The sequence below is a fragment of the Pseudochaenichthys georgianus genome, chromosome 1 (assembly GCF_902827115.2).
Source record: "Pseudochaenichthys georgianus chromosome 1, fPseGeo1.2, whole genome shotgun sequence".
NCBI classification, from domain to species: domain Eukaryota; kingdom Metazoa; phylum Chordata; class Actinopteri; order Perciformes; family Channichthyidae; genus Pseudochaenichthys; species Pseudochaenichthys georgianus.
This window is the reverse complement of record NC_047503.1, coordinates 4,559,470-4,580,231: the sequence shown is the minus strand read 5'-3', so window position 1 is coordinate 4,580,231 and position 20,762 is coordinate 4,559,470. Positions and strand designations below refer to the sequence as shown.

Below are 20,762 nucleotides of genomic sequence, written 5' to 3'. Positions count from 1 at the left end.
TATCAGAGGAACCTCCATCTTGTCATCCAATCATGTTATTTGAAAGAAGTACTGTCTTTGCTCAGAAACATGCTGATCCCTAGTCATGCAGCCTCTGTGTGTACACGCCTTTGTTACAGTGATAAGAGTAAACGACGGACTAAAACCGTGAAGAAGAATGCTGAGCCCAAGTGGAACCAGACCTTCTTGTATTCCCACGTTCACCGGCGGGACTTCAGAGAACGCATGCTCGAGATCACGGTCTGGGACCAGCCCAGGGTCCAGGAGGAGGAGAGTGAATTCTTAGGAGAGGTGGGACACATAACAGTATACTATGTTCACTGTTTCTGTTCAGTTACATGTATTCCTTATGACAATGCTCATACATGTGTTTTCCTTGGATTGAACACGAAACAGGAAGTGCTATATGCTCTAATGCTGCATATAAGGTTGATGCTGTATCATCAAAGCAATTAGCTAAAGCCTTGACCCTGCTACTAATGCTATCACGCAATTAAGTGTTCTTTGTCAGAGGTAATAAGATTCAAAGGTATTGGTTAGAAGGAGCCTGTCTTGTTCAGAACAGCATTATCATATTCACATGGTTGCCTAGCAATGTGACTCCAGGAAGTCTGTGACCCGGAGTAGGAGTATTTATTATACATGGAGCTAAGAAGGGATGTTGGTGACAGTTAGGGCTAGGGTATGACAATCATTCAAATCAGCTTAGGATAGGTGGGAAGGAAGGGGCATGTGTGTCCCATGTGAAACCAAGTCAAATTATTCTCACTAACAAAGCTACATAGGAAAAGTTACGTTGTGTGCGTAAAAAGCAAACACTGGCAGTACGTGGTTATGACACGCCGGCAGACGTTATTTATTTGGGTCTGCTCTGGTGAAAGTACACTTTTCCGTGGATGGACTTAAAAGCCAGACACTTACCTGTGTGTTCTAATCAAGTTGTCTCATGGGACGTATACATATCGGCGACATTTATGACACAGTTATGTCATAAGATGGAAAATGCTGAATAAGCGCCGTAACTGATGATCCGCAAGTGTCGGTTCTTCTGGTCAAATTTAGACCACATGTAGTTTTTCGGGGTTCGGGTGTTTTGGTTCATTTTAAATAAACAAAGTCTTGGCTTTCAGAATATGAAACTTTTATTTCCAAAATCACACGATAAATACATGTTTGAAGCTCGTAAAGGGACGATGACTTAACGAGCGGCGCATAATAAACTATAATGTTCAAATCTGAAGCCTCTTTACCAAGCTTCAAACTAAGTTAAATATCTCAAGAAGTGTAAAAGATATCAAAGATCTGAAGAATACGTTTTATAGCTGAAAGTTTTAAAGTTGGAATGAAGTCTCAGCTGAAAGTATGTGGAAGGAGTAGCATTTGGCGCACGGTGTAGGTAAAAGAGGATTTGAAGGTTCCTCCCATTGAGTTACATGTTAAAAAAAGAGTTTAAAAAGCTGAACATTTCAAAAAGTATAAAATATTTTGAAAGAGTTGAACGTTTCCCATCATGTGCTGAAAAGGCTGAATATGTTGACATTTGATGGTTTCTGTAGCTGAAAGTTGCTGAAGTTGTTCAACGGCAACATATTGGTGAAATAAGAAGAAGATTAAAGAAACAGAATGTTGCTCAGCATTCACACTAACATTCACACTAACATCAACATACGTCTGAAACACCCTGTGCAGGGAAAAGAAAATCATTATTATTTCCACGATAAACACTTCAGTGAGAAGGCGTGTTCCTCTCCTTCATCCAGTCCTCAGAGAAAACAGGATCTTGAGATTTAGTTTGAGCCCCAAACCTTTGACTTTCCACCTCCTGTGGAAGTAAGTGGCCTACGGTACGGTATGTGCGGGTTTCCAGCTCGTGGACTTTGGGAATCCTCTCGTTTCCCACAAAGCCCCAACATCATGCGTTAGTCACTCCAAAGCATGCTTGGTTATGGTTATGCAGTGACACTGATCACATGCAGACAGACATGCACACTCACCCTGCTTGGTTTAAAGTCAGGTTCGGTCAGGGTCACCCCAGAGTCAGTCATTGACAGTGCTTTTGTCAAGTAACACCGTCAGTCGGGGTCAAAGGTCATTTGGTCTCAGTCTTGTGGTCATGTGTCGTGCTCTGCAGAGACTTTTCAGCGTAGACACGTGTCCTTTGTCTACAAAGGCCTGACATATGCGGAGTGCCATCATTTATTTCTTCAGAATCACAACGATAATGGTCAAGATGGCTCTAACTTTTCATCGGGACCGCTGCTTCCCACATGTCCTTATAGTACTACTACTGCAGTTTATTAACACCTGATCTATATTAAAATATCTAATAGATCTATTTCAGAAACTTGTGCACATAACTATTATCTTGAGTCAAAACATTATTATGATCTGTGTAGCTCTGCAATGTATTTCATAATTCATTACATTTATTTATTTTCAATTCTGGTCTACTTAAAGAAACATGTACTCCCTTTAAGCGGGAGCAATGTGTGGAACTATGGGAAGTGTGTCACAATGACTGCTTCCTTCAATGAGGATTTAAAAAAACACGAGTAATTCCATCTATGGTTTCCTGTTCGTGTGGCTAATTATATTTGACATGGTCTGTAGTCCAATTAAGGACTATCTATGGCAGGTATGTTTTAATCATTTAGATCGGCCCACAATTTGGGCGTAACATCTTCTAATTTCAGATCATCGCTAATTAAAGGAATGGTCCACTCATTAGATAATTAATCAAAACTTCAGTATTTAGTGAAACGTTATGTTTAAATCATACCCTGAAGAAATCAGCGATATTCCCCGGTAAATAATGATTTTATAGCTCTTTTTTATCAAGACCTGTATATTCCGTCTGGCCGCCACCATGTTTGCCATTTTCAGTAGTCACGTGATGGTCGTGACGTCATCCATGCGTTCACTTTGTCAACACACGGAAACATGGTGGAGTATTTCAGTTCGGACTCGTCAGCAGAGGAACAAGTTTTGACCAATGTGAAGAGATTGGATGGAGGAATTCAGCCATACATATCAGTATGACAATACGACACCCTCTGTCCTTAGACCCTCTGTCCTTAGACCCTCTGTCCTCAGACCCTCTGTCCTTAGACCCTCTGTCCTTAGACCCTCACATCGTACAAGGAAAAACTTCCGAAGAAAACCCCCAGTTTAAAGGGAACATGGGAGAAACCTCAGGGAGAGCAGCAGAGGAGGGATCCCTCTCCCAGGACGGACAGACGTGCAATAGATGCCGTGTGTAAATTGAAGAGATAATACATTTGCAACATAGGTAGTCCAGATGTTTGAAAATGCATGTGTGTATAATGGGAAGATGATATAAGATACTATATGTATGCATGTAGTACCACCCTTGCTAGCGATTCCCTCTCTAGTTTAGCATACTCAGCTTCGTTGTCCCTGGCCATAGAATCACGATTTTATGGGGCCGGAAAAACTGGGGGGAAATACACACTAGCCGGTACTACGCTATATGGAAAGGCCACCAAAAACTGTCCTGGCCTGGACGTTAAAACGGGGCTAGCCGCTGCAATGGAAATGCGCTATAACATACCTTATTCTTACTCCGAGCACTACTTCTGCTCCTCCGTCGCTTCACACTTGCAGAGGGCGATTTCTCTACTGGCCGAACTGGTGTCCTGGTCGGTGATGACACCAGAAAGACCGATGGTACTGCATCTCAATTGAGTAATGGTTGTTCTTTAAATCCCATGTTATGTTTGATCATACTCTCAGAGTAGTCGTCCGGAAATGTGAAATGTTCGCTGCATACATGAGCCTGTAAATCTCTCGGTTCGGGCCGGCCACATTTCGCTAGCCACTGCCTCCGAATGTACTTCTTACGCTTACCTTTTGGCAACAGATGGAACCGAGCATTCCGTGGATTGTTCCTATCCGAATTATGGCAATATTTGGCGATACAGTGAGGCATATTTGAAGAGAGAAACTACAGTAAATAACATGGAGATCAACGTGTCCTCGAAAAGCAAACGCATGGATTACGTCACGTCCGGGAAATGGCGGCGCCCACAGTGTTGATGTTATTTCGGTATATAATCAGTTTAAAATCACTGATAACGTCATCGGATTAAAAAAAAAAAAAGAGAGACTGGCAGAGACTGGTCTGTTTTATCGGATGATAATTTTAAAAAAACGAGTGTCATGAGCATACCATTCCTTTAAGCGGATGTCCACTGGGAGGTGGTGGTCTTTTTAAACTCAGAACCCGGTGCGTTGCAGCTTCCCTAGGAGGGCAGATAAGACGTTTGAAATCAACTGAAGGGGGGGTGAAGTGACCCTTCTCCCCACAGATGGCGGTTGCCAAGAATATGCACCGTTTGGAGCGATCCGAGAGCCCCACAGGTTGCTCCCAGTTATATTGCTTCTTCTAAATTAATTTGTAATTCCTATTTGCCCAAAGTGTCTTTTTAAAAACTCTGCATTTCGAACTACAGGCAACAGCTATTTCCCTCTTAGTCATATCTATGCTCAAACCACTGCTAATCTACAGGTGGTATAAACTCTCCCTTTAAACTAAATCTATATTTTTACAAATTAAAGCACTTCCAAGTTCACACATGAATAAAAACTCTAAAAGAATAGTTGGTCAATATGTTGAAAAGGTCAAAGAATGTGTTCTGCCCTGTACCCCTACAGTGCCTACAGCGTGTTTCAACTTTACTTTCTCATTTGACTTTAATAATATCCTCTTTTCTGCTATTTGTAATTTACTTGCTTAATTCTTGCGGAATAAAACAATGTTTTATATTTAACAAGCCGGTTCAAGTTCTTTAATGTGGTCCCTTTGTGTGTGCATTAGTGAGTAAGGGTGTTTATGTGCAACACTCACTCGTTTCCAGTTCCTTGTTCCTTGTTCCTTGTCTCCTCTGGTTATCTCAAGCCCCAGCGCTCCCGACCCTTCTTCTTCTTCTTCTTCTTCTTCTTCTTCTTCTTCTTCTTCTTCTTCTTCTTCTTCTTCTTCTTCTTCTTCTTCTTCTTCTTCTTCTTCTTCTTCTTCTTCTTCTTCTTCTTCTTCTTCTTCTTCTTCTTCTTCTTCTTCTTCTTCTTCTTCTTCTTCTTCTTCTTCATCATCTTCTTCTTCTTCTTCATATTGCTACTCCTCATTCAGTTCCATACAATCTTTAATCCGATGTTCCAATGACCCACAGCGGAAACATCCCCTCTGTGTGTTGGACCCTCAGCCTCTTCCTCTACTCGATGTCCTTCCGCCCCTTTGAACCTTCAAAGCCTGGAGCTGTGCCGTCTGCAAACGCTTTCCAGCCTTATCTTTTCGTTAATCCTTCAGTAGCATTGTTCATTGCTTTTCCAGCAGCGCGGTCATAGGTGAGGACAGGTCTCTCATGTCCTTCCCAAATCTCAACTGGGTTATGCAGGTTGTTCATAGCTTCTCTCAAATCCCTCGGAGACCAGGGACGGAACACATACGTGATTCCTGCATCATTAACATCCCCTCTAGGATCAAGCATGTCAACAATGGGCATCACAATGCAACTGTCTTCCCTGTCCCGCCTTGTTTCCCAGCCTGAGAGTGGCCCTCCAGGGGTTAACTTACGACACGTGGTCCAGAGGGGCTGCACACCCTTTCCCTGAGGGACTGTGGCAGAGTAGATCTCTGTCCGCATGGCGTTCTGCACACAGCCTTGTTGTTGACTCATCATATGGCGGAGGAGAATGAAGAGTTCTGCGGAGGGCTTGAGCGTCATCCAGATCAGGAGGCTCTGTACTTGAGAACCAGAGGGGAAGGCCAGGTCGCGGTCCAGTTTATCTAGAAGGGCTCTAGCACACTGAGGTTTAATTAATCCAGCCCCCTGGTCTAGTTTCTTTTTCTGATGTTCCCTGATCGTAGCCTCTGTATTCCATTCTACAAATGCCTTTAGCACTTCATTTTTTTTATTACCAAAATCACGAATCCACACTTTTTTTTACGGTTGTCTTCTGAATCTTAGGTTTTTAAACCACTTGTTATTTTTGATGACCAAAATCAGGAATCCAAACCTCTTTTGAAGCACTTATCTTTCTCTTTCTCTATTTTCACTGAACCTAGTCTCAACTCTTCTAAATGATTTAAAGACTGCCATTATCAGGAGAACCATCTTTTAACCACACATTTAAATAATCACATGTCCAAGCCCCATACTCGTCGCACATTACTTTTGCACACCTCTCTTACTTTTTTGTTTTGACAATTGTTTTTTTCAATAGGTTAAAATCCCCACTGTTACAAATGATCACTAAATGTAAATTGACTCAAGTGTAGGCTTGAGTTATTACTTTGCGTGATCACTTATCTTTTATATATATTACTAATTACTAAAGCCGGCCTTTATCTTCTATACAGCGCTTTCTTACAGTTACAAAACTGTTAGTTCCCAAAACTGTTTTGACGTTGTTAATTATTGTGTGTACCAAACACCACCAATAACTCTAGTTACACTCGATTAATGTACCCCACATTAATTAGCTCGTCAGCCCTCAGCGAGTCAACATTTTTACTTTCCGATACGAATACTGTGCTCTCACCTCCTTTTTAAATGTATTCCCTTGGGAAGTCGTGCTGAAATGAATCCGTGGTCCCCTCTCCGCAGGTGGCTCCTCCCCCTCCCTGCAGTCAGCTACCCTGCCCAGGGACAAGCTAGCCTCCAGGACAACATTGCTGGCTGTATACAGTTGTACCTGGAGAGTACGCCTCACAGCAATCCTACAGCAGACAAACTCGGACGAGTCCCCCAAAATGTCGTCGCGACTTCAAATCAGCTGCTGTCTTAGAGTAAAAGATGAGTTAGGCAAATATGCAAAGAAACACAATATCTATATACAGTATTTTGAGATCTTCGTTTAATGCTTGCAAGCAGTGACACCTCCAAAAGAGAGTGTGTGGTTACAGCGACTTTATAGGGAAACATTCAAAGACAACCCCCATGACAACACAACATCACGTGAGGCCAGGTGTTTGCCCCCATGACACAGTACTGCTAAAACTCACACCCCTCAAAGAACAATGGGATACACAGATAACCCCTAATCGTACATTCCTTCCACCCCATCCTCTCTTCCTGCAGTGTCACAACCCCCTTGCAAAGACATCTGTTACATTCAAAGGTCACCCCCAGGATTTGACCTAATCAGAGAAACCGTTCACAGATAGCAATGCTGATACATTTGATCACACAATTGTCCAGGATACAGTCGTTACATTTCATTAGGATTACACTATATTAAGCTTTAATAACATAACCGCCATAACACGAGCTTCCCCCAGACCAGTCATCCAAACGGAAACATCTTCCCTCCGTACTACTTTGATCATTTGCTAATAACCAATCAGATCGATGGATTCCAGAGAAGAGGAAACGTTGAAGGCCTTTTTCTCCAAATGATGACTCGTGACAGTCGTTATATAATGTGACATATGTTGCTTAATATTCGGAGTACAAAAACAATCCTGATATCATCAGAAAGCTAGGAATCTCCTCTTTCCAGCAGTGTATACAACTCAAAATGTGTCTTCAGGTCAATGCGACTGATTTCGATGGAGCAGGTCACAAATGGTTGCGTCCCTGATTCTTCTAGGACAGTGTTTCTCAAACTTTTTCATACCAAGGACCACTTAACCAATAAAAAAACACTCGCGGACCACCTAACTCCACAAATATCCAAAAACACATCGTTTTTTACAAATCGCCTGAAAATTGTACAAACAAGTGGCAACATGTGTGATGATGGTGCTTATCTGGGCTATATAATGCAATCGAAAGTGAAACTTAAGCTCGTTCCATTGCTGAGATATTCCCGCGAGAGTGCGAAAAACTTAAATAAATGTATTTATTTCAAATGTGAAATTGTACCAATATACTCACGGACCACTAGGGGGCGCTCACAGACCACCAGTGGTCCGCGGATGACACTTTGAGAAGCACTGTTCTAGGATGATCTAGTGCTAAAGGAGATAAAAAGGAGAGCATCGAAGCGTATTCCTTATCATCTAAAGAGTTTGACGCTCTTATCATGGCTGTTACTTAGGTACTTCCGGGTCATTTCACCTCGTTACGAACCATCCTAAGCAAAAAACAAGCTGACACCCTTTCTTAACGTTGGATAAGCCCGTTCTGGCTGACTGTTGGGTGTCCTTTCTGACAACAATGGATGACAGCCATGTCATGGGCTGATGACACTAACAAGTGGCTTTGTGTCACTTACGTGCAGGACTTGATAGTAGAGAAGAGTGTTACAGGGATGTTTCCATTGCATATTTAGGGTGTGTGCGTTTATCCATTCTGATGCTCAACACCAAATGAGAGCGACCTCGTCTGAAGAAACAGATTGTTCTATTTTTACATAAATTATTAAATGGGTTATGAAAGAAAAACGTTCCTTAAACTTGCATCTCAAGATGCATAATAAACCAATGTATTGCCTCGTGCTTATCAGTTTGGATAATAATGTAAGAGATGATTATTAGGAGACATGACAGCCTATAGACCAGTGATTCTCAAATGGGGGTACGCGGACCCCTGGGGGTACGTTGGGGTACTGCAGGGGGTACGTGAGATTTAAAAAAAAAAAAAAGGTTAATTAAAAAAATAATCTAAGTAAAATAAGTTAAATAGAAAACACAATTTTATATAAAACATTCCTAGAACCACCAAGGGGGTCCTCATATAAACATGTCAAATGTCTGTATTGTATTTTATAGTTTTTCACAATAACATATTACTTAAATTGAAAAACTCCTTGGAAAAATCTGTTTTATAAAAGTGTTATGTTATTTTTTTTCATGCATAACATGAAAATATCCTTAGTTAGTTGTAATGCATACCACGAAGGAGTTAATACATCACACACTGAGGGAACATCACTATATTGTAATTATTTATATAGGCTTTTTCGATCAAAAATGTTCGGCATCGGTCAGGGGGTACTATAGACTATTAAGATGCCGATAAAAAGAAATTCAAATACAGAAACGCTATAGCTAACGTTAGGAGTTAGAGAAAAGGTAAGCTAGCTAAACATTTTACACAGGTCATTTTTACAAAACTTCTACTAATTTCCTGCACATGATAGAGAACACTTTGCTGATCCAAGAGTGAGCTCCTCTGAATGACCAACGACCCTCAGAGCTTCTGAACAGTCCGGAGTTCTTCGACCCAGTATCTATTTTACGAACGTGCCCCTAGCCTTTAACGTCTAGGTCACCAGAGCACCCTTTGTCATTTGTTTCCGCCCTTGAAAAAGGATCCTCAGCGGAAACCCTCCACTGTTTCTCTTCTGCTCACTCACCTGCCTCTCTGCCCTCAGATCCTGATCGAGTTGGAGACAGCTCTGCTGGACGATATCCCTCATTGGTACAAACTCCAATCACATGACATGTCCTCGATACCTCTGCCCCAGCCTTCCCCGTACCTCCCGCGCAGACACGTCCACGGAGACAGCCCCAGCAAGAAACTACAGAGTATGTCTGGTTATGTATTTAACATGCTTTGTGTGTATTAATATACATGTATGATGTAATCCCTGTTTGTGAACCGGCAGTGTGTGTGAGTGGGATCTTGCTAACCTTTACTTTACTGAGCTTTCTCTTTTATGTCTCTCAGAACCTTACATTATCTAATATGTGTGTGTGTGTGTGTGTGTGTGTGTGTGTGTGTGTGTGTGTGTGTGTGTGTGTGTGTGTGTGTGTGTGTGTGTGTGTATGTGTGTGTGTGTGTGTGTGTGTGTGTGTGTGTGTGTGTGTGTGTGTGTGTGTGTGTGTGTGTGTGTGTGTGTGTGTGTGTGTGTGTGTGTGTGTGTGTGTGTGTGTGTGTGTGTGTGTGTGTGTGTGTGCGCAGGGTCTCATCGCATCATTGATACAGAGTTTGATGATGGTTTGATGGTAGTGACTAAAGGTGGGTGGGGGGCATGGTTTCCGAGTAGTTGTCCAGCACTGCGTGAGAGCATCTTCTCTGCATCCTCGCTCGGTCTCTTTCTCAAAGCCTCCTTTCGGCTCCACTTGAAGAAAAAATGCACCCAAATTAAAGTAATTAATATTTGCTGTGTCAGCAGAACTTTTGCAATTCATCATATTGCAGTGTTGTAGTGTACTGCAGAGACAGAGTACTTCACCGAGGCTACAGAGAACACGTTCTCCTCTTCTGCTGGGCCGTAGAACCACTGACGCACTGGATGCATGCTAGACTGCAGAGCTACTGTTCCTCACTGCCAGTCTCCTGCATGCTTCGAGTCCTGCCCGGACCGCACCGAAAGGACACTGAACAGTAGAAGCTGAATGTGTGTTAGTTTGGCAAATAGAATCACTACACCTGCTTTGTTGTTTGACTGTTTCTGCTGTGACATTCATTTCCTGTCAGATGAAGGTGGACCTAAATGATACAGTTCATACTTTTGTTCATGTTGGCTTCTCAAAGTTCTAGATGACAGAGATGCTCTACATTACAGAGACGTTACAGAATAACCTATTTATTTGAACGTCAATATGTCGTTTTTTATTCTTAAGCTGCCCATCTCCCCCTCAGTCACCAATCCACTGCCTACACCAAATGAAAACCTGGATGACCACCAAGCTACTCAGACTAAACGGTGATGAAACTGAGCTCATGGTTGTGGCCCCCAAAGCACTGCTCAGGAAGGTTAGAGATTCTCCTCAACACCGACGGTTCCATCATCTCACCGTCCCCTCAGGTCCGCAACCTTGGCGTTGTCTTGGATTCAACCCTCTCATTTCAGAACCACATCAAGTCAGTAACAAAATCAGCCTTCTTCCACCTCAGAAACATATCCAGACTCTGGCCATCACTCTCCGGCTCTGTTGCAAAGAAGCTGATCCACTGTTTCATTAGCTCCCGCCTGGACTATTGCAAAACCCTGAACAGGCTCCAGTACATCCAGAACTCAGCTGCCAGGGTCCTCACACGCACCAAGCCCTGGCAGCACATCACCCCAGCTCTCTTCAACCTCCACTGGCTCCCGGTCAAGTCCTGCATCACCTACAGACTCCTCCTCGTCCCCTACGAGTCCCTCCACGCCCTCTCCCCTCAGTACCTCACAGATCTCCTCCACCCTTACATCCCGTCCCGCACCCTTCGATCCTCAGACTCCGGCCTGCTCTCCATTCCCCATTCACTATTATTATTATTCACATGATATGCGGTAAAACGGTGCTGCCCGACGAGAAAAAAGCGTTACTCTGGTGTCGGGCACCGCTCCAAATTGTTGCAGAGCAGTGTGCTCGAAGTTCCTTTTAATTCACCTTGGACCTCGTTTACCGTGCAACCAATCAGATGAGAGTTGAATGCAGTGGCGAGCCGTGACTTTTATACCTAGAAATCCCTTTGCCGAGGGAACCCATGCGCAGCTTACTTACGGGTTTTAGGACGCGTCACTGCACCACTATATACACATGCATAGACTTCACAGCGGGCGGAACTTGTCATAAAGTCTGCGACAATAAAGCCCACCCATTCAGAGGGAAGATATGATTGGTCAATTGTACTGTCACTTGAGTTACTATAGCTGGCCCTCTGTGCATTCACAGCAGGACCACCAATCAGCTCCTGTCTTCACAGAGACGAGCTTCTTTCATTTAACCCTTCACATTCAAACAGAAACTGAACAGGCAGATTCGAAGGATTTATTTCTTTGGAATTGTTATTTTAAATACAATTAAACCAAGTTATTTTGGTAAAACTAATGAAAAATATAACTAAAAAAATATAATTTTTTTTTTTATGTTTTCAAATATTAGTAGAGAGGGCCTAGAGGCCCCTGACGGCTCGCCACTGGTTGAATGTATAACATAGGGAGGTGACCACATAAACACATCTTAACTAGCTGTGTTGAACGTAATGCTCTGCGCCCAACTTTGCAGTGAGCAAAGAGCAGAACGCATATCAAGTGAATGCAACTTTATACACACACTTGAAATGAAAAGCTGTGCTCTTTAAGAAGGGATAGCTTTATGTGGAAATGTAAAAAAAAAAAAAAAAAAGGATATGCACTGTAAATGGACTGTACTTATATAGCGCTTTATCCAGTCTTTAAGACCCCTCAAAGCGCTTTACATACTACATGTCGTTCACCCATTCACACCCATTCATACAGAGCAGTGTACCTAACTCTAGGAACTAACATTCACACACATTCACACACCGTTGGCCATGCCATCGGGAGCAACTCAGGGTTAAGTATCTTGCTCAAGGATACATCGACATGTTGACTACATGGGCTGGGATCGAACCCACAACCTTCTGGTTGAAAGACGACCGCACCCCCTCGCAGCCACAGTCGCCCATTGTACCAGGGATAAAGCCCAAAAGAGATGCAATGATGTAGCCCAGAAATACAGTAGTGACAATGATAATGTAACAGTCTATGATACATATTTAATGTACATTAACACAGACATATATTGACATAATAATATAAATCTGGTTAATGTTGTGTTCCAAATTGGAGCTAATTTAAACTGCATATTGTGCTTTTTAAAGAGAACAGATGTTGTTTACCAAATTGTTACCAATAGTTGTTATGTACACAGGCTTGTACCTTATCTTTCTTTATCAAAAAGACACAACATTTCTGTCAATGTTGCTGGTTTTTATGGTGATCAATCAATCAATCAATCAATCGGGAGGGTTCCAAACATTAGGATGTGCTTTTAACTTTATCTTTGCAGAAAACAAAAGACACCGTCCCACTTTCCCCCGCTGATCTCAGGTCTGACAGAGTCACTGCAGAAACAGTCAGCTCCTCAGGCTAGCTCACATGCCCTGCTAACCTGTTGCCTGTGGAACACCCTGATGTGACATGGCATCTCTAGCCGTAGTCTCACTGCTGGTCCATCCTAATCAGAGGACACGCAACTAATGTCTGTGTGTGTGTGTGTTTCTGTTTCTATGTGTGTATCTATGAATCAACACTGTACGACTGTGTGTGTGTGTGTGTGTGTGTGTGTGTGTGTGTGTGTGTGTGTGTGTGTGTGTGTTGTGTGTGTGTGTGTGTGTGTGTGTGTGTGTGTGTGTGTGGTGTGTGTGTGTGTGTGTGTGTGTGTGTGTGTGTGTGTGTGTGTGTGTGTGTGTGTGTGTGTGTGTGTGTGTGTGTGTGTGTGTGTGAGTAGGTGCAGAGCGTAACTCCAGGGAGAGAGAGCGGGGCAGTACACTGGCGGTGCCGGAGCAGCAGCGGGCCGTGCAGCACCGCTCCCGCTCCGTGTCCCCCCACAGGGAGGACTCCTGCAGGGCCCGCTCCCGCCCTGCACACGTGCCAATGCAGAGGTCAGTGCACCTGCCAGAGAGGTGTCTGTGGAGACAGTGTTCATCAGCATCTGAAGGGTAGTCAGTAGGGTTAGTCATTGAATAGTGTTTCACTGCAGAGCTCCAGACTTGGCCTGGGAATGGCATGTGTTTAGCATGCTTCTTTTAGAATCATTGACTCTATTGTATAGCAACCCAGTCTCACGGCATTTCGTGTTCACCAACACGATTTTTAATCTATTCATTCGTGTTCACCATCACGATTTGCCCCTTTTTTTCGTGTTGCACAGCACGATTTTAAAAGCAATGTATTTCTACTGCCTGCAGCACGTCTTTTTCTCCGGTCGGGTCGTGGAAGACCGGAAGCTGTGTGGTTCATAAAAACATGTTCTTACTCAATATCAAGCCACAGTTATTGCTTTTATTTTAAATCGTATAATTTCGGACTTCTGTTGCCGTCTTTTTGTTATATAATTCACAGATTTTGTTCTCATTTTCAAATTCTAGTTCGGCTCATTATATATCGTTTTACCAGAGTCAAGGGAAGAACATCGGGCTATCTGTATTTCCCATCATTTTGTAATCAAACAGTTTTGCATACATTCATGTTGAGTCAGCTAAATCATAAGGAAGAACATAATGCTCTTGCTTATGATTTAGCTTCAGGTTTGTTACAAACCACAAAATAAGATCCTTACCACTTCTGAAAAACTCAGTATGTTGTATATAATATTTTTGTTTCCTTCAGGAGTCTGGATGAGATCCACCAGAACCGCCCCCACTCCCACTCGCCCTCCCGCTACCACGACTCCCACTTAGAGCACCAGCGCTCCGGGGACTCGGACTACGAGTACTCTGAGGACAGGTAACTGCTGCTGGGGTCTGCGGGGGTTATCGCTCCAGTGTTATAGTTTACTACAACTCGTGTAACATGATTGGATCACATTGGATCATTGTGTACTAAATATCATAGAAGTCAAAGAGAAGTTTTCCTTACAGTACAATATGTTCTGCTGCTGCAATGCAGTATGCACCGAATTTGGACATTTTACTTATTTATGCCATTGCACCTCTCATATATACTCATATAGGCCCTGCACAAAGAACCGTGGTCCAGATCAGCCAGTAGAACATCCTGGCATATTAAAATATGATGGTAACATGGGTATTGGAACGCAGACTTGGTTGTACAAAACTCGCTTGAGTTCGGTCCTTTTTCCTTTGCTTAAAATGATCCAAGTACTTTTCCTCCTCATCCTGGTTTTATACCGAAGGCAACTCCCATTGCAGTCAACGTTAAACACGTAACCATACTCTGGCAGTGTTTGACAGTAACAAGGTACATATACTCAACTACTATACAACACATGGCAAACAAAAAAGACGAACCAGACTTTTTCAATCTACTTTGAAAAAGATGCTCGATGAGCGACTGAGGCTCTCTGACGCTGCCTCAATGCTTTCGTCATACAGGAAGTGGCCATGTTTCAATCTGAACTGGGTTGGAACAACAATAGAGACAGGATCTTTGATCAGGTTCTTTACACGCATAAGTAAATCCCTCAGTTCAGGAGGCAAGGCTATTCAATGCCTTACTTGAGGAGGAAACTTAAAGAAGACTTTTGTGCAACTCTTCTGCAATGTGCAGACATAAAGTTCCAAAATGCACTTGTGCCATGACTTTTTGAATAGTTTGTATTTTCCATAAAGGTCAAAGGTCAATCAACGTGTGTAATGTGATCCTACTAACCCTACTAACAGTGGAACTAGTCATTGGAATACGAATGCAGACTTGATTGAAATCTCAGTTATGATTTCCTGGTTTCTCTCATTCATAAATTCACTTTACCTGTCTGAGTTGCCATCCTTTTCTGTTGTGTTTCCTCTGGGTTGTTTCTCATATGTTCACCCATCGTCATGGCAATGACAGTGAGGTCCTGGAGATGCACAGGTCTATCCGGGGCGGGAGTGCCGAGTGCCTGCACACAAACAGGTAACAAAAGAAAGAAAGAAAAAGACAAGAAACACCCTTCAGCTTATTTTGATAGAATATGCCACGTCATCATCTTCATCATCCTCACTATACTTTAACACCTCCATGTTCACACTCTTATTAACACCTCCATGTTCACACTCTTATTAACACCTCCATGTTCACACTCTTATTAACACCTCCATGTTCACACTCTTATTAACACCTCCATGTTCACACTCTTATTAACACCTCCATGTTCACACTCTTAATGTTGATTCATGTGTTGGTTTAATGGAGACACGGTCTGCTTTCTTGCAAATGCATGAACCCAACGGATCATAAAGTCATGATTGACTATTGACCACAAGTATGGCAAATACTTGAAGAGCGGAGCACACACACACACACACACACACACACACACACACACACACACACACACACACACACACACACACACAGATCACTGTGTGAGGGGATTACACACCTGCTCAGTGGCTGACCTTAAAGAAAGGCAAAGCTCTTTTGTTTAATTTCCTTTATTCATTTGTTTGCATTTTGATGTGTTTACTCACACGAGTTGTGTATTTCTTCCACTATTTTTGTTTCCTTGTCTTGCTTTACGATGCATGATCTCCCCATCGTACAACCAGGGGCGTATGTAGATACAGCAACACGCTACCCCCCAAAATGCCCCTGTTAGTAAACGGTATCCATAAAGACATTTACAGGTAAGCGTGCAGCGTGAAAGGCGGTGTTGCGTTCCCTTCTCTGTGCCTGTCCGGCTTTTCCATCTGTGGAGTTGGCGGGTCATTTAGTTGCAGCAGTGTTCTCCCTCTGCAATAAATGGCCGTGTGTCTCCCAGAATGCTGTGCTGCGTGTGCTTGCTTTGGTCCCGAGTGGTAAATGCTGTGTTGCTTTTCCCTCTGTATTATCCAATCCTTTCGATAGTGGTGTGATCACATTGTTCCCCATCACACCTCGTCACCAGCTCTCAAGCATATCAGACGTTTCTTCAATTCAATTAAGTGCCAATAAAGTGTTGGGTGCACAAGCTTGGATGATCACACATGCATGCTAATCAACAAGAGGCGCATTCACACTGCGGTACTTTTCCCACAAAGGTTCATGCGAACTCTTTAGTTCTCATGAACTAAGTACAGATCACGTTCACACCAGCAAAAGTCCCTGGGGGAGGATTAGGCAAATGAAGCCGCTGACGTCACTTCTTCTTCTTCTGCTTTGGGTTTACTGGCAGGCCGCAAACCACTTCACGGCGTATACTGCCGCCCAAAGTCCCCGGCCGGAAGTCCCCGGAGTTGGGGAAGGCTTCAGTAGAAGCTGCTGGGAGTCCCAGCAGCTTCTCCTGAAGCCTTCCGAGTAAATCGCCAGAACGCCGACACCTCCTCATCTCCACCGCTCCCATGTTTTATTTTGTGTTGCCATAAGTTAGTCTCTCTGCGTTTCTGCGCTGGGCTAATGCTAATGCTAATAATGCTAATGCCAGGATAATAAAATGGCGGCTTCACAAAACTCTTTGGGAGTTTTACGGGGCGTGGTTTGCAATCCGCCCAGCCAATCAGGAATATAGCTCTTTTCTCACAAAAGAGCCACTCGAAAGTCCCTGCTCTCTAGCAGGGACTTTCGAGCGGGTAAAAAGGTTCAACTACTTTTAGTACCGGCTCTTTTTGGTGTGAACGCGATCATGAACTAAGTTCGCATGAACCTTTGTGGGAAAAGTGTGTGAATGCGCCTATTGGGATCATTTTGAGAATAGTTTCTTTTTTTATTATGAGCTGAATCTCGATCTGCAATTTCATCCAACCTTTAACACAACTCAATTATTCAAAGCTGATCGCTGCATTTCTGCTGCAGTCGGTTACAAGTCAGGCTGTAAAGTGGTGCCGTGATGACATACTCGTGTAGGCTGACCTGCAAGTTAGTGTCGCTCGGGCTCCTTCGACAAAAAGCAATGGGATTTTTCCATTGGATTTTGGATATTGTAGACACACGTTTATAATACTAACATGTGTTTAACAGAATGATCTCCCATATGTTTATTTGTAAAGGATAAATGCAATCGCCAGAAGTTAGAAGCTAACAAAAAAATAACATCTTGATGTCATCACCGGCACATTCGTGTTTGGCGTGATGATGTTTAGTAATCTCATTTAGTCACTTGTTTGCAACCGCTGTTTCTAAGACACGCAGAAAGCTGTGGGAATCCAGCAGTGGGTATGTACTCACATGTTTTATGTGGTTGAACACAATGTGACAATCCATAGTCTAAACCACAGATCTTATTTCAGGCATTAAACCACAAATACTTTCAAAAAGGCTAAATCATTTAGTTTTTAGGACCCCTTTAAAGTACAGCGATGCATACAGCTAGTTTAGCAGGCTACCATTTTATGACATGTGACCTGGTGGCAGGTTAGTGCAGGCTGTCCTTGTGTCTCGCACCCGACCTCTCAGACCAATCAGAGTTCTAGAGGGCTCGGCTAGCTTGGCACCTCTTCCACTGTAGCACGAGGGACTATCAACCATTGTTGGTAATGGAAAGCGAAACGTGTGAGTTCTTTGTTCCCCCTTGTTGTTTTATGTTAATGAAGTTACTGGAGTCCTGGCAGTTGAGCACACAGTGATATGTAGCATACTCTTATTTCAGCTCTTATAACAGCAGGCAGACCTGCTGTTTGAGCAATTTCCTTTTACCCCTTGTCTGCTCTAATCCTTTTCATGGCACTCCTATACATATTAGATCTACTTAGCTCGGTTTCCTCGCCACGTGCCGCCTAGCCGGCTTTATCTGTAGATTGTGTTATATAATCAGCATCACATGTAATCTCCCCATATATGTGTGGGGTCAATCCACAGGGAGGGCAGGAGGAACCGTGGCTACACTTACATAATGTGAGGTCACAGACAGGGGGATGCACTTCCTGTGTGGGATGGTTCTGGGGATCACCAGCATCCATTTCTTTTTTGACAAGTATTGTAACTGGCATTTCATTTTTACAGCCAAGACATTGCAAAAATGTAAAGGAAAAAAATACATAGGTTACAATAAATAAATACCCCCGCGACCCGACCACGGATAAGCGGGAGGAGATGGATGGATGGACAATAAATAAATAAAATGTTATATATACAAATATTTTAATAATGTTTTAATAATTCAAAAGAGAGAATGAAACACATGTCAATTGACACATGAAAGCAGGTGCGTTTCTAATCTAAGGCCTGCATTTTTTGATAATACACCCTTTTTACCGAGCAAGAACTTTCATTTTAAACTGATTTGATATGAAACCATATTAGATGTCGTCCCATACTGTGAATGATCTGTCTCCTCTTATCCTTTGCAAGAAGATTGCATACTTTCACGCTTTTTTCCCCCTTTGCTCTTTTCTTTTTGTCTTTTCTGCTAATCTCTGTAACTTGCATGTGTCCTTTTCCTTTTCCTTTTGCATGCGGGTCTTTGCCCTCCTCTCACGGGGCGTGACCCCTCTACAGCTCCACTCTCCCAGCATGCCGAAAGAGCAAGCCCCCCCACAGACAGGAATTGGGCAGCACCATGCCTCGTAGCATTCTTACACACCGTGTGCTCAGGTTCACTGATGAGGTCACGGTTAGGTAAGAACACGCCCACCTCACGCACCTCCCATCCTTTTCCTTTCTCCCCCTTTGTCAACGCAGAGCAGAGGCTTAAGCATGTCCTGGCAGAGCATTGAACTCCTAAGCCCTTGTTGCCATCCGCGTGAGGCTGCAAACATCATGCAGTGTCATGCGATGAACAACCATCTGTTCAAAGTGCAGCATGACGTGACAAACGTACAGCTGTTATGTAAACGCCCCCCCACTTACAAGCAATCCCTTCTCCCACATAGACCTGGTTCCCATGGCAACTCACCAACCTTCCATCTGAGTGTTTGGCCGCAAGGAATGACTGGCTATGATAAATGGAGATCCAGCATCAGAGATCCCTGCCCCCCCCCCTGCATCTCCTTTCCGCCTCTTCACCCACACGTTGGCACTTTCTCCGCATTTTCTTTTGTCTACCTCCCACTCATCATCCTTTTTTCACATTACTCACTGTCTCTTCTCCCGACACCTCTGCTGCCCCCGGCCTCCGTCCTTGTACATCTTGTCTCCATCTCTATTCTCTCTCTCCTCTCTGCTGCCATGTTGTGGCGGCGCAGCGACCTGCAGCCGCAGTTGGACAGAGTGAGGAGTTCCAGCACCACATGTCTGAGACCAGACAACAACTTTCACTCCCCTGACAGAGACAGGTATAAAACAGAAGATGAACATACTTTTTGAATACATCGAGTGGAATGAACTTGTAAGATTCTGATCTTAGACTTTGTGTTCAGTGACAGCTTTCCAATCAGTTTTTTTTTGGACTGCATGAATCATCTGACATTTTGAGTTTAGGATGCTGCATGTCTTCCCCCGGTCCATGTCATGTGTCCCTGTCTTACATGAAGGAATCTGCCATAGTACACTTACATAGAGAAACACCTACCTGCTGGTTGAATTTGATTTATAAAACGATGTGTTAGTGTTCTGAACATATCTTTAAATAATGACACATTTGTGTAGAGATACATGAGGAGAACGATACCACTCTTCTGTCTGTAGATAAGCTGCAGCTAACCGCTAACTTAACTTAGCACAAAGACACGGAAACAGCAAGCCTGGCTGCTTTTAAAGGTAACAACAACCCACACATTGTTGTTTTTAGTATGGACTAGACAAATGAAATGGAATAGAATCGTTTAATGCCATTATACATGTACAATGAGATACATAAATGCTTCTCCCTTTCAAAAGGTGCCATCAAAACAAAAAACATCACAACATAAGACAACAACTACACGCAGCATACATACTTAGGAATAAGGAATAAAGTGCAGTAATTATTTCCAGGGGTATACAAATAAAATCTATAATGTAATAAATAATAAAAGTAGGTATGTATTTATAATAATAATGATATATATGTATATAGAGTCACATTTATGTCACATGCTGGATGATTAAGAGGTGTGACTTTCAGGTGTTAACAGCAATGATGGCTCTTGGGGAAACAACTGTCTTTGAGTCTGTTGGTTTTGGATGTGATACACCTGTAGCGCGTGCCGGAGGGCAGCGGGTTGAACAGGTGAAAGCCGGGGTGTGAGCTGTCCTTAAAGGTGGGGTAGGTACGTTTGAGAAACCGTCTCGAGATCGCTAGAATTTGAAAATACACAACCGGAGAAAATCTGCCACTTCCTCACAGAGCCCCTCCTCCAACACACACGAACGCGCACATGACCAATGAGGGCACGAGATCAGTGCCCCGATTGAAGGCTGACAGGCAGGTAGGCCATAGGATGTACTTTTTACAGTATTACGGCTTCTACAGATGACATTTTTTTATGGATTTGTTGTCAAAGCACTTCAGATATTCATTGCTATCGGGATGTTAAGAGCATTCCATGGAATATAACAAAAAGTGT

At 43.2% G+C, this 20,762-nt stretch overlaps 1 protein-coding gene across 1 annotated transcript in view; it reads left to right on the top strand.

The window, feature by feature from the left end:
* rims1b (regulating synaptic membrane exocytosis 1b) overlaps positions 1-20,015 on the top strand; it is a 94,577-nt gene extending 74,562 nt beyond the window's left edge. The window contains exons 13-19 of the mRNA XM_071203500.1: positions 120-291; positions 9,337-9,490; positions 13,151-13,304; positions 14,032-14,148; positions 15,214-15,276; positions 19,461-19,550; positions 20,006-20,015. Of these exons, the coding sequence (XP_071059601.1) occupies positions 120-291; positions 9,337-9,490; positions 13,151-13,304; positions 14,032-14,148; positions 15,214-15,276; positions 19,461-19,550; positions 20,006-20,015 (760 nt within the window). The remainder of the gene's footprint in view (positions 1-119; positions 292-9,336; positions 9,491-13,150; positions 13,305-14,031; positions 14,149-15,213; positions 15,277-19,460; positions 19,551-20,005) is intronic.
* Positions 20,016-20,762: the final 747 nt, after the last annotated feature.